Genomic DNA, 21,650 nt, shown 5'->3' with positions numbered 1-21,650 from the left:
ATCTGGTTATGAGTAAGAGGCTGGGAGGGCCATGGATAAATGAATTGCAAATCCCCAGGTGTGTCTGGATCTATCTGAGGAGTGTTGGAATCATAAGTCATGCACAGCTGTGGCTTTCAGGGAAGAACTGGCCTGGGGGGCCTTGGTGGCACCCGAGCAACATTCTTCCCAGAGCGCCGGCTTGTCGTGTAACTGTTGTGATTATATGCATGGGCTGATGGAGAGCATTTTGCACACGAGTGAGGCTGAGAAATTAAAGTCTGTGCCACTGGCCCTTATCTACGCTGGGACTTCTGGGGATTTCAACTTCTCATTTAATGGATAAAAAATATATGGGAGTTTAAGTTTGTTTGTTTGTTTGTTTGTTTGTTTTGTTTGTTTTTTTTAGTATACACTTCTTTTATCTTCTTACCAAGCCAATCATGAGCATTTATTTTGCTGAAATGGTGTGTCTAGGCGCTGATTTCTCTCTTTAAAATCAGAGTCTTCAGTCTGTGCAATTAAAGCACAGTAACATTTTGAAAATACCTTCAACAGAGGGTTCCATTCCTTGTTATAGAACATTCCAGCAGGGCCTAGAGATTTCAAGGCAGGTAACCAGTTCACCCCTCCCCCAAATCCTCAAAAGGAACCAAATTTCAATCGTGTTTATTTTGAAACTACAGTACTCTTTAGGCGGAAGTGAGCTTTGCCAGGACAAAGGACCCCTGTTTTACAGTTCAGATTCTTTCACCATTCCTGACTTAGCATTCTCCAGGAAGTCACACTGGGTCAAAAAACGGCAGTTGACAGTCAGTCAGGAATGGTTTTAGTAGCGCGTACTAGAGGCACCAGCTTCGGTGTACTGAATACATATTGGTGTATTGTTCTTACACGTCAGTGCCCTGGATGTACAACGTGGCTCTGCATTTCCTCTGGCCTTTGCCTAATGGTCCCAAGATGGCTGCTGCAGGCCCAGCCACCAGCTTCATACAGAAGGCATGAGGGAAGAAGAGGGGGCTCTGTTGTTCTCTTTGGCACACCTCCACCTTGCATCTCTTTGGTTGCAGCAGGATTGGCTTTGACCTCTAAACCGCCAGGGAAATTAGAAAGACCAATCATGATTCATCCTCAGGGCCTAGGGGCGAGGCACACCCTCTTTGAGATCAGAGGGGCTCCAATGGCTGCCTTGACCTAGTGGGTGGGGTTCTCTTAGCAGAGAAGTGGCAGGGAAATAGTGGTGAGTGCTTTTCACTAAATGCACTAAAAGACACTTGAAATAGGAAGCGTCAGCCAGGCATGGTGGTTCCACCTGTAATTCCAGCACTTTCAGAGGCCGAGGGAAGAAACAACCCCAGATCAGCCAGCCACAGAACGGGATCCTCAGAGGACAGTGGGTGAGATGTGCTCAGGAAGGGAAGAGGAGAAGGTGCCCAGCCTCCTAGGGGAAAGGGCAGAAGAGGGGACCAAGGAGAGCCAAGTGACTTCCAAGGTCTGGATGCTTCCTAAGCACCTCTTCTACGCCAGGGAAACATGTCATACGAAACCAGAGCTGGCCTGACCTGGAGCTCTCTCAGGCTAGAGGGGTGGCCACCTTGACCTGTAACTGTGGGGCCACATGGAAAGGCCCACCACACTGGGGAGAGGGAACCAGGGAAAGGGGTCCTGAAGAGCATTAGGCCAAGACTTGATGATCCAAACTCAATCAGGTCAAAAATGCAGAGAACAGCATGGGGCGGGACAGAGGCCTCTGAGAGCTTACTGGATTCAATGGGGAGGAAGCCTGGTGAGCCCTGAGTCTGAACCCCAACACAGCAAACTTGGAATGTCAACAAAGGCAGGAAATCTCATCTTGTGGGCATTCCTGCAAAAATGGCCAAAGAGAACCTGCTTTGAATATTGCAACGGAAGGGCTTTTGATGAGTAAAACATCACAAAGGTCTAAAAGAATTAGAAAGAGCATACATACACCTGTTTAGGAGGTGCTGGACTTCATTCAACCTGACTACAATATTTCATTAAAGTTAGTTCATTTTCTGGTGACTTCTCACTGAATCTATTAAAACGCATCTGAGCAGTAACGTGACATCCCTTCAGATCCTGGGATTCTGTTCCTTCTAAATGAATGGCTGTGAATAAATCTCACTCTTCTCCATGAAGTGTATGCTGCACATACATTGATTTTGATGAGATAAGAACCCTATTCAGGCCACCAGAGGCGTTTTGCAACTGAAAATTGATGTTTGGAGGCAGCGTCACCTGCACTGATGAGCGGAGGGCTGCTTTGTGCTGGGGAGAGGAGGGGAGTAGGCCAGACCTGGGGTGTCTGTGTGGGGAGAAATCAGCTGTCGGCATTTAAAGTCTCTGGAAAATGAGACACCAGATACCAGGGCAGGTGGCAGGTGTGAGGAGTGGTGTCAAGTGACTGCTAGAAACAGGTGTTAGTTAGATAATAAATGAGTAATGAATATATAAACAGGATCATCACAGACTGCTCAGAGGTTTAGACAACATAAACAGGGTCATGTGGGAGAAAGTCAGGCAGGGGCAGCAGGGATGACTCCTTGGAGGAGGTGATATTTAAAAGCTGGTATCTGCAAGGTAAAAGGCGCTGGCCAAGGAGTGACGGGAAAGGCATTCCTGGCCAAAGGAACAGTCAGTGCAAAGGCTCTGGGAGGGGAAAAGAGATTGCTGTGTGCAAAGGAGAGGCCAGGGAGGCAGGGCACAGATAGGACACAGGACGACTGGGAGACAGAAGAAAAGGCCACATTTTGCAAGGAAAAGGGAAACTTTGTTTTCTTCTTAAGCATTTTAGGAAGTAAGTGAAGATCTTAAGAAGTGCGGTGACATGCTCCCATCCTATCAAAGAAACCAGTTTAGAGGCTGAAGTCAAAATGACCTGGCGGGGGGTGGGCAGTAGAGAGGAAACAAGTAGATGATTCACAAAATACTTGGGACACAGAGTCCGATGGATATGGGAGTGAGGAAAAGGGAGTGCTCCATACTGATTTCCAGATTCGGGGCTTGGCTGGACAGGGAGGGGCACACTTGACTGAAATGACAAAGCCCAAGTTACTGCTGTTGCTGCTGTTGTTTAAGGAGGCTAGGAAGTAAGAATGAAGAATTCTGCCCTGATAAGCATTTAGACTGCCAGGTGCAGAGGCCAAATATATGAATCTGGAGCTGGAGAGAGGTGTGGCATGGATGTGTAAATTGGGGGTCATTATCATGTATGTGGTGTTTAGAGCAATAGGTCAGGATGAGGTCACCTAGGGAGAAAACATAGGCAATAAACACGGTCCAATAATGAGAGGACGAACTGAGGGAGTGGAGGAGGCGAAGGAGATGGAGAAGGAGAAGTTGGGACAGGAAGGAAGCCAGGGGTGCGGCCTCACGGAAGTCAGAAGAGAGTTTTATAAAGCGGGGCAGATGATTTCCTTTCAGATGCTGCCAAGAAATAGAACAGGAGGACAGACAACCACCCATGCATCCGTGTATTGGTGTGGATGGAAGTCACTGGTGCCCTTGACAGGTGATTCAGGAGATCGGTGGGTGTGGAAGTAAGCTAGAGAAATTTACCAGCTGAATGAGAGGCACGGAAATGCAGCGTGCACAGCCCTTTAAGAAGTTTTGCCATGACGGAAGCTGAGAAATGTGGCAGAAGTTGGAAGGGTTTGGATGCCCTAATTTCCTCTCTCAGTAGTGCATCCTGAGCACTTTCTATAATAAATACATACATCTTTGCATATTTTTTTGGAGGGGAGAGTGGGGAAAGGGTTTTACTCTGCCACTCAGGCTGCGGTGCGGTCGTGTGATCATAGCTCACTGCAGCCTCCATCTCCTGGACTCAAGCAATGCTCCCACCTCAAGTAGCTGAGACTCCAGGGGCATTCCACCACACCTGGCTAATTTTTGAATTTTTTTCTGGAGGCAGGGTCTTGTTATGTTGCTCAGGCTGTTCTGGAACTCCCGGACTTAAGTGACCCTTTCCCCTCGGCCTCCCAAAGTGCTGGGATTACAGGAGCGGGTCTCCATGAACAGCCTGCATAATCATTCTTAATGGATCCGTGAACTTAACTTATTCATATACCCAGCACCCCATTTTATAACCGTCTGGCTTCTTTCCAGCTTTTCACTTTTTCATAAACGCCGCTTTGAGAAAAACCCTTGTGTATTTATCCTTTTCACATTTGATCAAATATTTCTCTAGGATCAGCTTCTAGACATGGAATTTGAAAAGAGAAAAGGAAGGATGGGTATAACCCGGAGTTTCCTCACCCAGCCATTCTCTAGGAACCTACCGTTAAACCAAAATTACTCCCTCAATGAGCCGATTTAATTCTGCAGCTAAAGCGAAACCTGGAAAACAAGTCCCTGGTTTTTAGTTGGAAGCCACTAAGATAAAACAGAAGTATGAGCCGGGCATGGTGGCTCATGCCTGTAATCCCAGTACTTTCAGAGGCCGAGGCGGGAGGATCACAAGGTCAAGAGATCGAGACCATCCTGGCCAACATAGTGAAACCCTGTCTCTACTAAAAATACAGAAATTAGCTGGGCATGGTGGCGCACACCAGTAGTCCCAGCTACTCAGGAGGCTGAGGCAGGAGAATCCCTTGAACCTGGGAAGCCAAGGTTGCAGTGAGCCAAGATTGCACCATTGTACTCCAGCCTGGGTGACAGAGCGAGACTCTATCTCAAAAATAATAATAATAATAAAGAAAACAGAAGTATTCAGACTATCAGAAGTTCAAGGCACATTCCAGTGGGTTTTTCTTTCCTTCCTTCCTGTGGAACGTTTTCCCACTTATTCCTTCTTACTTTTCCCTGCCCAGGTTTCATCTATCTGCATGCCTCTCTCTCCCCCTCCACCCTTTATCCCTGGATCCTATATATCCAACAACCCCTCTAATTTTAGTTTCCCCATGTAAATATATCTGAATAGTTTCAGTGAATGATTCAGCTGAAGCCGAATGTATACATATTGACCTACATTCAGCAACATGAATGAAAGGCTTGCTGCTTTTAAAGAGCTCTCTTAGGTAACAAATAACAGAGGGAAGGAGAATTTTCCCTTGAAGTAAAGAGAGAAGAGAAAGATGGTTGACAGCCTTGTGCAGCGTAGAAAAGATCTCTAGACCAGGAAATATCCGTCACCTGGCGCCGTCTGCCCTCTCCCTGCTATCTTGGCCGTTTGCATCAAGTACGTCTTTAAAAGAAGGCTGGTGAGTTTCACAGCTGTCTGTGACTGTCTTTAACTGTTCTTGGTTTACACGCAGGTGGGAGTCTTTAGTCCTTGTGCTGATGTATCTTATCTACATTGTCATCATGAAGTAAGTAAAACGCCTTCTTCATTTCTTTTCCAAAACTGTCTTACATTCCACATTATGTGATGATGTGGGAAGAGGATTGGGGCAGGTATCTGACTGGTTTTTCAGTGTCTGTCATCACAGTCACTTGGCTCCCTGGCGGTCTGTCGTGAGTCACTATAATTTTGATTGGTACCAATTGTAGTGACCCTTCCAACATATATTCGATGATAGACTCAAAGCGTCAATGTTTCACTTGAGAACTCTCTAGAACCCCCAATCCCTCTTCAGGATCTGGCAGCCTAGCTCTGGGAGGTTTCTTCACTCTTTCTTTTTTATTTATTTATTTTTTTTTTGAGATGAAGTTTCGCTCTTGTTACCCAGGCTGGAGTGCAGTGGCGCAACCTCGGCTCACTGCAACCTCCGCCTCCCGGGTTCAAGCAATTCTCTGTCTCAGCCTCCCGAGTAGCTGGGATTACAGGCTCCTGCCACCACACCTGGCTAATTTTTATATTTTTTAGTAGAGACATGGTTTCACCATCTTGGCCAGGCTGATCTGGAACTCCTGAGCTCGTGATCCACCTGCATCAGCCTCCGAAAGAGATTACAGGCATGAGCCACCGCACCCAGCCTCTTCACTCTCTTTCTTAAAACAAAGGAAATAAAACTCAGTACCTTACACTGCTATAGAGGGTGAGGGAATATCAAGGCAGTCTGCTGCCAGTCTACTCAATACAGCAGCCACCATGAGCCAGCCAGCCAGAGGTCTGTGTAGACCCAATATCTAGCGCTTGCTTGTGAAAGGAATTCTTAGGGTAGGACCTTTATCAAACATGGAATTATTGTGAGGTAACTGATGAAGTGTTAGCTAAAAGACAGCTAAAATCATGGATCAGATATCTGCGGACTTCCATATAAATAATGGAAGTCTGCAGATATCTGATCCATGATTTTAGCTGTCTTTTGTATTCATGGTATTAGTCATCCCCTGCTACATATCAAACCATCCCAAAACTTAGTGGCTTACAAGCAGAAATATATATTATCTCACACATTATCTAAGAATTAGGAATCCAGGAGCAGCTTAACTGCAAGATTCTAGCTCGGAGTCTCTCATGAGGTTCCAAGTGAGAAGTCAGCCGGAGCTGCCATCATGTACCTGACTGTTGTGAGAGAACCTGCCTTCAAGTGGTGCTGGTTCTTGGTTGACGGGCTCAGTTTCTCACCATGTGGGCTCCTCCTTAGAGCTGCTCAAGTGTCTTCCTCCAGAGCAAGTGATTCAAGAGAGAAAGCAAGAAGGGCCCTGCAACACCTTTTATAATATCCCAGAAGCCACGCACCATTACTTCTACCGTATTCTGTTTATTAGAAGCTAGTCACTAAGTCCAGTACACACTCAAGGGGCTTGCATCACCTAGTGAAAAGAAGAGTATCAAAGAACGGTTGATACAGTTTAAAACCACCATGTTGGCCGGGCGCGGTGGCTCAAGCCTGTAATCCCAGCACTTTGGGAGGCTGAGGCGGTTGGATCACGAGGTCGACAGATCGAGACCATCATGGTCAACATGGTGAAACCCCGTCTCTACTAAAAATACACACAAAAAAATTAGCTGGGCGTGGTGGCACGTGCCTGTAATCCCAGCTACTCAGGAGGCTGAGGCAGGAGAATTGCTTGAACCCAGGAGGCGGAGGTTGCAGTGAGCCGAGATCGCGCCATTGCACTCCAGCCTGGGTAACAAGAGTGAAACTCCATCTCAAAAAAAAAAAAAAAAAACCACCATGTTGTATATTCTTTTCCCTCCTGGAGTTGGGGTAGCTTATTCATATCAACAATGTGCCGGGCACTGTGGCTCATACCTATAATCTCAGCACTTTGGGAGGCCAAGGTAACAGATCACTTGAGGTCAGGAGGTCATGACCAGCCTGGCCAACATGGTGAAACCCCATCTCTACTAAAAATATAAAAATTAGCCAGGTGTGGTGGCATGCGCCTGTAATCTCAGTTACTGGGGAGAAGGCAGGAGAATCGCTGGAACCCCGGAGGCGGAGGTTGCAGCGAGCTGAGATCACACCACTGCACTCCAGCCTGGGTGACAGAGCAAGACTTCATCTCAAAAAAAAAAAAAAAAAGAAAGAATTATATAGCCAATGTTCCCATGCTCTAAGTTAAATGTAAGCACCATGGTTGTGAGCCTGCTGGTTCATCTTTTTGCCAGGCACCACTGGGATGAGGAGCATATAAATAATGCAGAGATGTTCTGTGCTATGGTTGCCCACACCTGTGGGAGCTGCTTCTTTTTCTCTAAATTAGTTTGTGTTTCTCTAGCATATGTAGCCGTAGGAGTGACTTCCATCTCTAGGAGCAAGAAAGTAGAAATCCATCAACAATAGCCAGTCTGGACATATCAGGTAGCAGTCTGGAATTGACACGTTAAGGTTTCTTATTGTTGAGGCCTCACAAAAGTTAATTCTGGTAACCAGTGACTGGGAGACTTGTTGGGAGAAATCGACGTGTGCATTGGCAAACATCACAGGAGCAATGAAGGCAGGAGCCGGCTTGGCCAATGCCCAGGGTGGGCTGTAAGCAGTCTGCTGCCAGGCTACTCAATATGGTGGCCAACACGTGCGAGGGGAGCCATCCAGTGGTTACTGTGGAGCCCACACCTGGGGCTTCGTGAAGACGGGCACTCCTAGAGTAGGACCTTCCTCATACATATCCTGGTACCATAAGGTAACTCATGAAGAAACCAGAAGTCACGCACTGTAGAACTAATCATTCAAAAATACTGATAGATGAGCTCTCATGAAAACCAGAGCAGACCCAAAGCCTTTCCAAAGTTTCCAGCTCCCAAAGGAAAAGCCTTTAAAAATCAGAGCACCCATCTTATGCCTCTTTGCCTCAAAGAGTCATTTGGAGGAGCCCAGGAGGGAAAAGAACGTATGACATGGTGGTTTTAATATTCATATTATATATATATATATATATATATATATATATGTGCCTCTTTGCCTCGAAGAGCAAAGCTATATAGAGTCAGTGCCAAAGTAGGGAAGCCTCAAACAGTGCACACATTTTCCTTTGCTGTTGACTATTGGATTGTTTCAACTTTTAAAAAAAAACTTTTTGAGGCTCTAATTTAGCTCCCAAAAGTGTATCAGTCTATTATTCCAGAAGAATCACCACATAGGGTCTGCTGTGTGTCCAACATTAATCCTGGGTCTTGAATCTTAATTTTCATGAAAGTATGTTTCAAAATGAATTCACTAGGAGCTTCACAGAATTAAGTATTCAAAAAACAGGTGTGGCCAGAGGGAAGGAGAGCTGAGGAATTTTTCTGGCATGCAACCTATGGCCACTGCTCACCTTTTCCAAGCCACCCTGAAGCCTACGAGTCACTGGCAGGACACGTGGCCAGTAAGATGGCACAGTGAACACACCCTCTCCTCCTCCCCAAACCATACCAAATGCGGAAGCTAACGAGGTGTGTTTCTGCTGATGCCTCACTTTTACCAACATTCCAGCTGTTCAAACCAGCAGGATACAAATAAAACCGGGAATGGGAGCTACTGTGCTCGTGAAATTTTCTGCATAAATTCTGGTCCTAAGTTCTAAATTGAAATCTCTCCTCTTTAGCCATCCCCCTCTGCAATCAGAGGCTTTAATCATCGGGTTTTATCAAATCTGATTTATAAAATTGCATGCTTCACAATAAAATAGCTTCAGGGTGCAAGCACAAAATTTAAAACATCCAATTAAAAATATAAAACAGCAGCAGCAGTTAAAAACAACAACATATATTAGAATCGTCAGCTGCCTCCTAGGTGGAGAGTTCTTAAATGACTTTAAACATTATGTCTGAAGGTCAAAAAGCAATTTCAGATTGTCCAGGTGGGCAGAAACCTTCTGCCATGAAGCATGCCTGGCCTTGTCAAGGACTGATTTCTGTACGTCCCAGGTCACTGCTCTGGGATTTGTTTCCCAGATGGGGTATATGTGCTGGTAGTTAAGGACCAGTGCCTCACATTCAGCTTTGACAGTAGATCCCCTGCCACTGACAGCCGTGGGAACTCAGCCAAGTTATTCAGCCATCCTGAATCTCAGTTCCCTCTTCTGCAAAACAAGATTAATAATAGTAATAGTTTCTACTATTATTATATATATTCCATGAGAATGGAATGCGACAGCTTAGTTAAGCTTAGTTTAACCTGGTATACAGTTTTAACAAAGCCCTCACTGTATAGTACTTATATCCTGTTCTCTAAACGCTGATGAATGCATAACACATGGGTTTGCTTTTGTACTTTAAAAGCAAAACCTGGGCCGGGCGCAGTGGCTCAAGCCTGTAATCCCAGCACTTTGGGAGGCCGAGGCGGGTGGATCACGAGGTCAAGAAATCAAAACCATCCTGGTCAACATGGTAAAACCCCATCTCTACTCAAAATACAAAAAAATTAGCTGGGCTTGGTGGCACGTGCCTGTAATCCCAGCTACTCAGGAGGGTGAGGCAGGAGAACTGCCTGAACCCAGGGGGCGGAGGTTGCGGTGAACCGAGATTGCACCATTGCACTCCAGCCTGGGTAACAATCGAAACTCCCTCTCAAAAAAAAAAAAAAAAAAAAAAAAAAAAACCTAATCACTGGGCACTGTGGTCCCAGCTACTCAGGAACCCAGAGTTAGAGGATTGCTTGAGGCCAGGAGTTTTTGACTAACCTGGGCAACATAGCAAGAACCCGTTTCAAAAAAAACAAAAAAGCAAACCTTTATGCAAGTCAGTATTTCTTTCAGGGAAATGGATTCTAAGTCAAGATGACAGAAACACTGCTGCTTTCCCTGTTACACCATGGGGCAAGGTATCCTTGTTGAATCTAGAAAGTGGGAGGTGTTTTCACTGAGGGGAATTTTGAATATATACAAGAGTCAACAGTATGATGAACCCCATGCGCTTGTCACCAGCCCCAGAAACCGTCAACCCACAGTTGCCCCATCTACATCACGTTCGCTTCCCTTTCCTCCTGTAATTTTGGAGTCCCTGACATCATACTAGTTCATCCATAAAAATTCCAGTACACATCTGGACTTCTCCAGTCATAATTGGATACTCTTTTAGGATTCTAAAAGGACTCTTAACATAACATCAACATTATCAACATACCTAAAATTAATACTAATTCCTTAATGTCAAAAAATACTTAATGTTCAAATTTTCAGTGGCTTCACAAATGTCATTTTTATTGTTTTCTTTTGGTTTCATAAATATCATAAATATTTTTAAAATGAGAATTCAAATAAATTCCACCCATTAGAATTGTTGGCCCATGACTGGCTGCTTATCTTGTGGATCTCTCTGCATCTCTAAACTCCCTCTCTGTGCTGTGTATATGCATATGTGTCTCTGGGTGTGCCTGTGTCTGTGTGTGCCTCTTTGTGCACATGTGCGTGTATGTGTCTGTGTGTACGTGTGTCTGTGTGTGTCCCTGTGTGTGTGCATGGTGTCTGTTTCTGTGTCTGTGTGTGCGTGTGTGCCTGTGTGTGCATGTGTGTCTGTGTGTGCACGTGTCTGTGTGTGCATGTGTCTGTGTCTGTGTGTGCATGTGTGTGCATGTGTCTGTGTATCTATGCGTGGTCTGTGTGCGTGTGTCTGCATGTGCATGAGTATATGTGTGTATGGATATGTCTGTGTATGTGTGTATCTGTGTGCATCTGTGTATGGATGTGTCTGTGTATGTGTGTATCTGTGTGCATCTGTGTGTGGTTGTGTCTGTGTCTGTATGTGTATGTGTGCATGTGTTTCTGTGTGTATGTCTGCCTGTGTGTGTGTGTGTGTGTGTGTTTGCATTTTTCTTGCACTTTGTTCTGTAATGAAGTTTAGCTATTTGCTCTGCAGAGTTGCCCCTGGTTGGAAAATGTTGATTATATCCCATGATGTGCCACAGTCTGTTCCCTTGGCCTCTATGTCTCTGTGTGTGTGTGTGTGTATGCATGTCTGGGTGTCTATGTGTGTGTGTCTGTGTGTATGTCTGTATGTGTCTGTGTCTCCATGTGTGTCTCTGTGTGTGTGTGTGTCTGTGTGTCTGTGTGAGTGTATGTGCATGTGTGTGTATGTGTGCGTTTTCCTTGGACATTGTCCTTTGATGCAGTTTGGCTGTTTGCTCTGCAGAGTTGCCCATGGTTGGAGAGTATTGATTACATCCCTTACTGTGGCGCAGTCTGTTCCCTTGGCCTTTGTGTTTCCTATATGTCTGTAATTGATCTGATTAGGGCTAGACTATGTCCCAAGTGGTGGTGAGTTTCATCATCAGGAGGCATGGTGATGTCTGCCTTTCTCTCTCTGTAGCATTGGCAGCCATCAGTGCTCAGAATCTGGATCCATTATTTCATATGGGTTGCAAAATAATGGTGTTCTAATTCTATGCCTCATGTCTTATGAATTACAGACGGCACCCATCACTTTTGACTAGTTTTCTGTTCTCTGTCATGCAATGTGATAACTACACATTCCTAGAGAGTACAGGAAAGAACTGATGGATGAGAAGTTCCAGCCACAGAGGGCTTCTTCATCTCTCTGAGGTCTTGTGGCCATAGGCCAGCCACCCCGGAGCTGCACTCATTGGAGAATCAGGCACAAAGAGATAGCTGGGAGGGAATCCAGAGAGCTTCATATCTGTAGGAGCAAAAGAGATGAGGAGGGGGAAGAAAAACATAGGTTGAGTAGCTTTCCAGCTGGCAGCTTAGAGTGACCATGCCTAGCTGTCATTCCTATGGGAGGCGGGAGGTCGAGCCGAAGATCCCCAGTGGGTTGTCCCATGGCCAGTAAACAATGGAGGCCTTTAGATCTCTGCATGGGGAAAAGCAGTAGCAGCCTTCTGTGTCCTGGAAACTGTGCCTGGCTGTCTTTGCCCATGAGTTTTTATAAATTTTCTAGAATTTTTCTATGGGAATCTTCTCATACTAAAGCTCTGGAGATTGGAACATTTGCCGGCAAAAGAAAAAAACCCTCGGAACTTGTACAAACTTCTTCCCTTCCCACCCAAGGCTGCTGGGGCATGTAAGGAACACTGCACAATGTATTCACTTGATCATTCTGGAGAATCATAGCCTAGAATTTTTTCATAAAGCCAAGGGCCCATTAGATCTGGAATTTAGGCATGATAGTCACAGAAATTTGCGAAATCCCAATCTGTGACCTCAGGAAACCAAAGACATACAGAGACCTGGACAGCCATCCGGCCTGTAGCATATAGACCATGACATACAGCCACTGCTCCTGGGGCTGCATGGATGAGGCAGCTTCTCCCTCTCCCGAAAGGCTAATCCCTGCTTACGAAGGCCCTGGAGATGTGGCCCAAAGGAAGTAGACCTTGATCATCCCACTGAGTCTTAGAACACTCCTTCCATGTGCAGACTGAGAGAGGAGCTCAGTCCCAGAGAGGCCTCCACTGGCATGAAAGAGGTTGTAAATTAAGCAATGTGCCCATGTGCCCTGGTTTATTTCTGTAATGGTGGGTTTTTTTCACTTACCATTTGTTTGTAAATTGGGGGAAATGGGACAGGTTGTATATTCTGAGAGGGAATGGGTTGGTGAAATTAGAATAATAATAACTTGAGTCCCAGGGACTGTACCTGCAGACTGGAAGAGCTCCCAGGAGCGCTCGGTGGGTGCCGGGAAATGGGAGAATGGCAAACACTGATGGACTCTGCCCACTTGTTGCTTTGCTCAGGTATAACGCTTGCATACATCAGTGCTTTGAGAGGAGGACAAAAGGTTCCGGGAACATGGTCAACGGATTGGCCAACAATGCTGAAATCGATGACAGCAGCAACTGCGACGCAACTGTGGTGCTACTTAAGAAAGGTAACCAAGGAGCCTTCTGGGGGCCAAGGCAGGAGAATCACTTGAGGCCAGGAGTTCAAGACCAGCCTGGCCAACACGGCAAAACCCCATCTCTACTAAAAATACAGCAAAATTAGCCAGGTGTAGTGGCCCAAGCCTGTAATACCAGCTGCATGGGAGGCCGAGGCACGAGAATTGCTTGAACCCAAGAGGCTGAGGTTGCAGTGAGCCGAGATCGCTCTACTGTACTCCAGTCAGGACAACAGAGCCAGACCCTATATCAAAAAAAAAAAAAAGAAAGAAAGAAAAAAGAAAAGAAAAGGCAACCAAGGGGATACGGGTCCAAGAAGAAAGTGCTAGAATATGAGCCCATCTGCCCGCTCTCATAGCCATACATGGCATGTCCTAGCTGGTCTTGAGAGGACACTGCCTGCCCCAAGAGAGCAGAAGTTTCCAGTTCTCCAACCCTCCCTTTCACTACAATGTCATGGAACCGTCTCGTACCTAGTAAGCCCCTTGGAGCTCAGGAAGCCCCCTGGAAATTCTCAGACAACACATTTGCTGGGAGCGCTGCAGAGAACAGGATGACAAGGGAAAGGGGACCCCAGGTTCTGAGATACTGTTTCTGTCCCATTTTGGCCATGTGGTCGTGAAGCAGGTTGTGCAACCTCTTGAGCCTCAATTTTCTCTTCTGAAATATGAGAATCATTTTTGCAATAAGCAAAGCAGATAAATACGTGTAAGAGTTTAGTGCAATGCTCTGTAAGTGACAGGTGTTATTAGTATATTACTAGATCCCAAATTCACTTTCAGCCTACATTAATTCAGTTTTCAAGCTGCAAACAGAAAGAGAAAAGTACCTTCATCTTCAAAGTAATTCTTGTATTCAATCGAGTCTTACAAAACAGCTGAAATACTAAGGGAAATAGTATGGTGCTCTCAGATAAAAATATTTTTTCTTAAAGGAACTCAGAAAATTATCATTTACTTTTGCCTAGAATGTGCTTTTTATTTAACTTTTTAAACTTTTCTCTTTAAATGTGGGAATTTATTTTTTCTTGGTCCCATATGGTTGCTTTGCAGGAAGGAAAAAAGAAATTAGAAAGGTTATTTTCAAATACGTCTATGGGTTATTTTCAAATATATCTCTGACATCACCACATCATTATTAAATTTTCAAAATTAGGTATTTGATATATATTTTCTGAATAATTATACATATGTTTAACAAATGTCTTAAGTGATCTAGTACCATTTCACATGAGGATTTTATTTAGTTTTTTCTCTTCTGGGTAGTTTATAACCATAAAAGGAATATGTCAAAGAGAACTACCTAGTATTAGCCAGTGTTTCCAGAGGTCACTTCATGGTTTAGTGGCTTGGAAAACAGGAGCTAATACTAAGAGAGACGGCAGCCAGGTACCCTTGAGCTGTGCGCACCAACTGCTCATTCATAGAGATGGAGCTGGGCCCTTCACGCAACTTTTTGTTTAGGCCTCCCAGTGAATTATCACACAGGATTTGTCCCAAGCACCCTTTGACTTTGGTTCTCTGTAACGTGAAAAATTCACCCAGCCCTGGTCAGCTCTGCTCATAGACTGGGCTGAAGGAATGTGTACATTTCACCACCATGTGCTCCAATGCAGAATTGCACTAATGTCAATTCAGGAGCATTTAACAGCTCAATATGAATATTGCTGACATTTGAAGGGCATAAAAGATTACTGAAAGTTCTTGGAGTCTTCTCTGTGCCCCAGATCTGAGTGATGGGAAAAGAATCCTTTGAGGACCAGGAGGAATTCTATTATGGTATCATTCATTCTTACCATGTCAATGAATGGTGCTTAAATTGGTTCAAGTCCTTGCAAAAGGCTGATCATTAACACCCATGGAAAGGAGATTTTGACTGTTGTTCAAAATTTGCTCACTGCAACCCTTCCTGGATGGATGGATGGATGGATGGATGGATGGAAGGAAGGAAGGAAGGAAAAAGGAAAGAAGAGAGGATGGATGGGTAGATAGGTGACTTGCATAGATGGAAAGAAAACTAACTGGATGGGTGGGAGGAAGGAAGGAATAAAGAAGAATGGATGAGTGGATGGATGGATGAATGGACAGGAGAAAAAAAGGAGGAAGAGAGGGAGGGAGGAAGAGAAAGGAAGGGAAGGAAGAATAAATGAACGCCTCCTTCCTGCTCCTGGCCTCAATGTTATTTTACCTGATGTTTTTCATTTCCCTAGCAAACTTCCACCGCAAAGCGTCAGTGATCATGGTGGACGAGCTGCTCTCGGCCTACCCACACCAGCTTTCCTTCTCTGAGGCTGGCCTTCGAATCATGATCACCAGCCACTTTCCCCCCAAGACCCGGCTCTCCATGGCCAGTCGCATGTTGATCAATGAGGTACCTGGGAAAGTACTGTCCATGGACCACTGGACAGGGGTGGGAAACTCTGGGAAAAAGAGAGGTTTCTTGTTTGAAAGAAAAAGCACTTAACTCAAAGCTTAACACCACAGCATCCCCTAACCATTTTCCAATCTTAGTTCCCTGGGCCAGCTGTGTACCTCGCCCTTGCTCTTCCCTCCATGTGCTGAAACATGGACTGATCCTATTTATATAGAAAACTCACCTGTTCCCTGTCCCTTTTACCCACATTTTTCTTCTGTTCTTCCATTTGAATAAAGCCCCCTGATGTGAACTTGCACAGAAATTGTTGCTAAATAAGGGTTACCTTAGTTTAAAGTAATCCAGAGTCCCTGACCTGAACTTTGCTGTGCATTCCTTTTCTCGAGTGCAGCCTTATTGATACACTAGTCCAAACACAGTTGTGTAGATTTCTCACATAGGGACCCAGGGACTCCTACAGTCTAAGGAAGAAAGATGACACCACAGTGCACAGAGTTTCAAGGAACTACACATCCCAGACATAGGAATTATTCTCTAAAGGGATTTGCAAGTTCTAATGGGTCATAAAATACTAATCCTTTGTCTCCCTGCCAGAAGTTGTCTGGAGTTGGTTATCGCATTGAGAGACCCCTTAAAACTTGAGTCCAGGGTCTTCTGGAAGCATCTCGTCAGCTCCCAGGAAAAGATTCCCAACAGCTCATGTTCTGAGTGTAAGGTGTTTGCAATCCCTCTGACTGTGGTAAGAGTGTGCCTTTCCCTTTCCAGAGACAAAGACTGATCAACAGCAGGGCTTATACCAATGGGGAATCCGACGTGGCCATCAAAATCCCAATTAAGCACACCGTGGAGAATGGGACAGGGCCCAGCAGTGCCCCAGACAGGGGCGTGAATGGGACACGGAGGGACGATGTTGTGGCTGAGGCTGGCAACGAAACAGAGAATGAGAATGAGGACAATGAGAATGACGAGGAGGAAGAGGAGGATGAGGATGATGACGAAGGACCGTACACGCCATTCGACCCCCCCTGTAAGAGGTTCTATGTGTGGGCTGGCGTTGGGAGCAATTTTGAGCCACTGAGTCTTAGATGATCTTTTTACCATTCAATTTTTAAAAATCTCTGTATGAACATAAGAATATTTGAGCTGTAAAATATGTGGTATTTTGTTATGCAGCAATAGACGATGAATCGAAGGGTTTGCAAGGGAGCAAAGGAGGGTTTTGTCATTTAATCCTTAAGATGTTTTTGTCTTGGTTGATGGAAAAGGTTGCCAAGAAATACATCCGATGGTGGCAAAATGGATAAAGAACCATTTTTTTCCTATAATCTACTACCAAGTGATCTACTAACAAGTGATAGATAATATCAAGTCTCCAATGGGCAGGACTCTGTTGTAGGAGATTCAGAGAGAGGTCCATGATCGTTGGTTGAAATGTGAGCTCTTTAACCAACTGTGTTTTGTGGAAGTTTTACTGAAATGGTAAGAATTTGGTCTGGGTCCTGCTTATCAGGGCACAGAAAGCCAGTCACTGAGACAACAAATATCGCCACGGAAGAAGGGTTTAATCAGCTGCTGCAGCCAAGGAGATAGGAAATCAGTCTCAAATCCATCTTGCTGACCAGCTGCAGCTGGGGGTTCATAGGGCAGGGAAGGAACGCAGTTACCTTCAGGCAAACAGGAATTTTGAGAGGTAAGGAAGAGGAGTTGCTCCGCTGGAAGCAGGCAGTCAATCCATCAGGCATCATGATGAAGGAGAGATCTGACTCCTCGTTGTCCAGACACCACGATCTGGTGAGTTTCAGATCCTTGCTGCCATCTGGGAGGCCTAACGGTCCATTTCCTGAGAAAAGAGCTCAGATAATATAAACGTAAGTTTCTCAAGTTTTAAAGCTGAGAGAAAGTCAGTTTCTATACTAGTTCAAAAAAACTATAAACATCAGTTCTATGGGATGATTGGGCTGGTTCAGGAGACGGTCTTATCTTACTTAGCTGTTCTTCAAGAACTTTTGGTATGAAGGCGGAAATGCCCGTGACCGACGTGGGCAAGGCAGTTTGGTGCACAAAAGGAGAGGTACGTCACTCACCTCCACCCATCCCATTGCAGCTGGCCAGGAGAGCTGTCTTGCCAAGGCCAGCCCTGGTGACGCCAAGGCCTGAAGAAGCTTTCAGGACCTCGGCCACCAGGGCAGTGTCCTCCTCTCCCAACTGCTACCTCCAACAAGAACTTGGTTGTTCCAGAAACTGTGTCACCCCACCCCACCCCTTATCAGAGCAGATGGACCAAGCCCAAAGAATTCTGCTTATTTGCTGGACCTTCCGGAAGCTTCTGACTGTTTCAGGGAACAGTACGCTAGTCAAATTCACATTGACTGTCAAGTGTGTGAGGCTCAGTACACACGTGCAGAACCTCTTTGGGATGTTGGAATGTGCAGGATTATGTGAGGAAACGTTGTCTGATCCACTTGAAAGCCCATTTAATGGTAGGACATGGTGGAGAGTGTCAGAATCCTGTGATAATTTCAGATGCAGGGTCTTGCTGTGCTCCGGGCGTGCTCCTCTCTGTGTTCAGCGGACAACAAGGAAAACTTGAACCAGAGCCGCCCCTGTTCCCAATCAGGGCACTTAAGATGTCAACCTCATGAAGGACTTACCAAAGTGAATAGAAAATATTCATCCAGATTCCTATACTCCCAGTTCCCTCACCTCCCACCCAAAGCTAAATCATCATTTGTTAGTAGATACTCTTCATAGAAAAAACGTACACTGTTTCTTTATCCATTTTGCCACCGTGGGATATATTTCTTGGCCACCTTTCCCATCAACCAAGACAAAACCATCTTAAGAATTAAAGGACAAAACACTCCTTTCCTCCCTTGCAAACCCTTCCATTCATCTCTTATTTCTGCATAACGAAACACCACATATTTTGCAGCTCAAAACAATACCAACCTGTTAGCTTACAGTTCGGTAGGTCGGAAGTCCAGCTGGGTTCTCAGTCTCACAGGCCGTAATGAAGATGTAGCCGGGGTACATTCCTCTGCAGAGGCCCTGGGAGAATTCATTACCAGGCACCGGTTCCTTGTGACTGTACGGCTCCTTGACGCCTGTCAGCTGGGGATGTCCCACTCTTCCTAAAAGCCATGGAGCCCCTCCACCTTCACCTGGATATGTGGAGCCCTTCCCACCATCGTTCCTAATCTGTCTAGCTCCCCTTTTGCTTTTGAGGACTTTTGCAACTAGATCAGGCACCTGCACAATCTCTCTTTCTAAAAGGTAAACTGTGCTGTACAATGCAGCAGAGCCACGGGGCTGATGGCTCGTGACACTCACAGACCCTGAGAATCTTAGGGGCACCTGTATAGAATTTCACTTACTCAACCCCTGTTTTCAGAGTCCACTATTGGCTGGCCATAACCAAGCTCCAGTAACGCTTATTTTGCTAAACTCTTTCACTAATTAAAGAAATGGTCGAGCCAGTGGAAGGTCTGTGAGTGGCCACGCTCTGTGTTAGCATCTTTGGAGCCCAGAATCCCCAAGTGCACGCCTTCAGGGGACAGTGAAAGATGCTCGTGTGAGATGAGACCAAGTCTGGCCCTGTGCCTGGGCCTCACTACTGATTGGGACCGACTGCCCCTTCATATCCCTGGTTCCTTATTTCTCTCCTGGATGAGACCTAACCGTGGGTTTCAAGGTCTTTGAAACTCCTGCTCGCCACCCTCTGCCTCACTGTCTTCAGGTTGCAGATGACAGAGGCCTCAGGTCTTCCAGCCACACCTTCTGGGCTTCTGTGTGTTCGGAGACATGGCTGCAGGCATCTCACCCCAAAAAGATGTTGCACCTGAGGCTCAGGAACCCCACATCCCCTCCCGTGTCCTTCCTGAAGCTCAGGCAGGAGAGAAGAGATGATACTTTGTGCGGTTGAAGCATCCCGTGGGATCTCCATGTCATTCAATGGAGGGCCCCCAGCTGCCGAGATAGGAAGCAGAATTCCAAGCCCTTCTCCACCAGCCCTTCTCACCTGGGCTTCCTTAATGAAATGCACGTTCTGATTCAGGAAGTTTGGGGTGAGGCCCAAGTGTGCATTGCCAAACAAGTACCCCCACACGCACTGATGCTGCTGGTCTCTGTGCCACACTTGGAGCAGCAAGGGGGAGAGAGAGACCTAGAGGCGCTCAGTGATCTTCCCAGTTCTAAGATGCAGAGCCTGGGCCTGCCTTTGAAAAGAGTGGGCTCCCCCAGTGACGACTATCTCTTCCCCTCCACAAGCTGCTAAGAAATCCCAGGCCTGGAATCAGGAACTCTGTTTTAAGGCAAGGGGATGAATGCCCAGCGGGGCCCCTTCCTGGGGCAGGCAGGCCTCAGTTTAGGAGTGAGAAGCCTGAGGGGTGCTTCTGGCCAGCAGAGGGAATCGAGGAGCCAGGAAGTCAGTTCCAGGAGCCCCAAGATAAGTTCCTATCAAGTTCCTGTGGCCTGAAAAAAGTCTGTCCACATGATGAAGACATTTTTCCCTCTCATGGTCATCCTGCAAGGTGTGAGTTCCCTGTGCTTCCGGCACCCAGCCACAGTGATTTCATCTCTCAGGACTTGACTTTAGTGGGTATGATTATCAAGAGAGTAATTATTTAGGAGTATGTGAATACTGTTTGTGATTTCATATATGTGCCTAATTGTACAGTGTGCAATTTATGATTGATAAGGCCTATTCATTACCATGCACATATATACTGTATACACTTAATATATTGTATACATGTATAATATATGCACAGATATTAACATATTTGTGTTTCTATATGTATATACCATATTATAGGTTGTATATACATAATATACATATATACATCTACAGTTGGTATACGCACATACGTACATATAGACATGCAGCTATTACTATCTCTTGGATGAAGAAAGCCTACAGTTGACAGACAGTAAAAGAAACCTTTTCATGTGTATATAGGTAAACACACTTCCATGGGAAAAAAAAAAAAACTAGAAGGAAATACACCAAAATGTAAGTATGTTTTTCCAAAGCAAAATTATATTTTTTCTATAGGTTTTTTTTCTTTTTTTGTGTGTGACAAAGTCTCATTCTATCGCCCAAGCTGAAGTGCAGTGGCACAATCTCGGCTCACTGCAACCTCCACCTCCTGGGTTCAAGCGATTATTTTGCCTCAGCCTCCCAAGTAGCTGGGACTACAGGCACATGCCACTGTACCCAGCTAATTTTTGTATTTTTAGTAGAGACGGGGTTTCACTGTGTTGACCAGGCTGGTCTTGAACTCCTGACCTCATGATCCACCCGCCTCGGCCTCCCAAAGTGCTGGGATTACAGGCATGAGCCACTGTGCCTGGTCAACAAACGTATATATTTAGGTCTAGGTCTAAAATACTGTGCAATAATTTTTCCTCTCTCTGATAGAATTCAGCTTTCTTAAAAGCTGACTGTGGAATATAATTCAGAAACAAGTATTTTTGCTTGTTAAAGCCAAGTCCAACTCAAAGGGTTACTATCATGCTTTGGGCCCGGTTCAGGCCCCTGACTTCAGCTCCCAGTTGCTGGCTTTTTATGAAATCAGGTAATCACCAGCACATCAGGTCCATGGGCAGGGAATTTTTTTCCCTAAATTCATTGGTGTACCCCCAGCACCTGCAGCAGTGCCTAGCATAAAATGGCATAAAGGGCATTCAACAAATATTTATTAAATGAATGAATGAGGAATAAACCTATCCCCCTTGCTGTTCTATTTGGACCCAATGGTAATAGAGCACAAGACGGAAAAATGTCCAGAAATGCTGTTGACTCAAAGAGGAAAGGAAACCATTTTAACCCCTTTATTTAGAAATGGAAATTAAGGGCTTGGTGCAGTGGCTCATGCCTGTAATCCCAGCACTTTGCCAGGTCAAAGCGGGTGCGGATTACCTGAGGTCAGGAGCTGGAGACCAGCCTGGCCAACATGATGAAACCCCATCTCTACTGAAAATACAAAAATTAGCCAGGTATGGTGGCACATGCCTGTAATCCCAGCTACTTGGGAGGCTGAGGCAGGAGAATCATTTGAACCTGAGAGGCGGAGGTTGCAGTGAGCTGAGATAGAGCCACTGCACTCTAGCCTGGGCAACAGAATGAGA

The 21,650-nt window shown here is 45.6% G+C and overlaps 1 protein-coding gene across 1 annotated transcript in view; it reads left to right on the top strand.

The window, feature by feature from the left end:
- Nucleotides 1-21,650, top strand: part of SLC24A3 (solute carrier family 24 member 3) — a 497,749-nt gene that overhangs the window by 443,880 nt on the left and 32,219 nt on the right. Inside the window, exons 9-12 of the mRNA XM_039479737.2 lie at nucleotides 5,256-5,309; nucleotides 13,005-13,138; nucleotides 15,358-15,518; nucleotides 16,287-16,548. Coding sequence (XP_039335671.2) covers nucleotides 5,256-5,309; nucleotides 13,005-13,138; nucleotides 15,358-15,518; nucleotides 16,287-16,548 — 611 coding nt within the window. The remainder of the gene's footprint in view (nucleotides 1-5,255; nucleotides 5,310-13,004; nucleotides 13,139-15,357; nucleotides 15,519-16,286; nucleotides 16,549-21,650) is intronic.

The sequence above is a fragment of the Saimiri boliviensis genome, chromosome 9 (assembly GCF_048565385.1).
Source record: "Saimiri boliviensis isolate mSaiBol1 chromosome 9, mSaiBol1.pri, whole genome shotgun sequence".
NCBI lineage: Eukaryota > Metazoa > Chordata > Mammalia > Primates > Cebidae > Saimiri > Saimiri boliviensis.
Note: the sequence above shows the minus strand (reverse complement) of the source record. Positions and strands in the feature narration are given on the sequence as shown.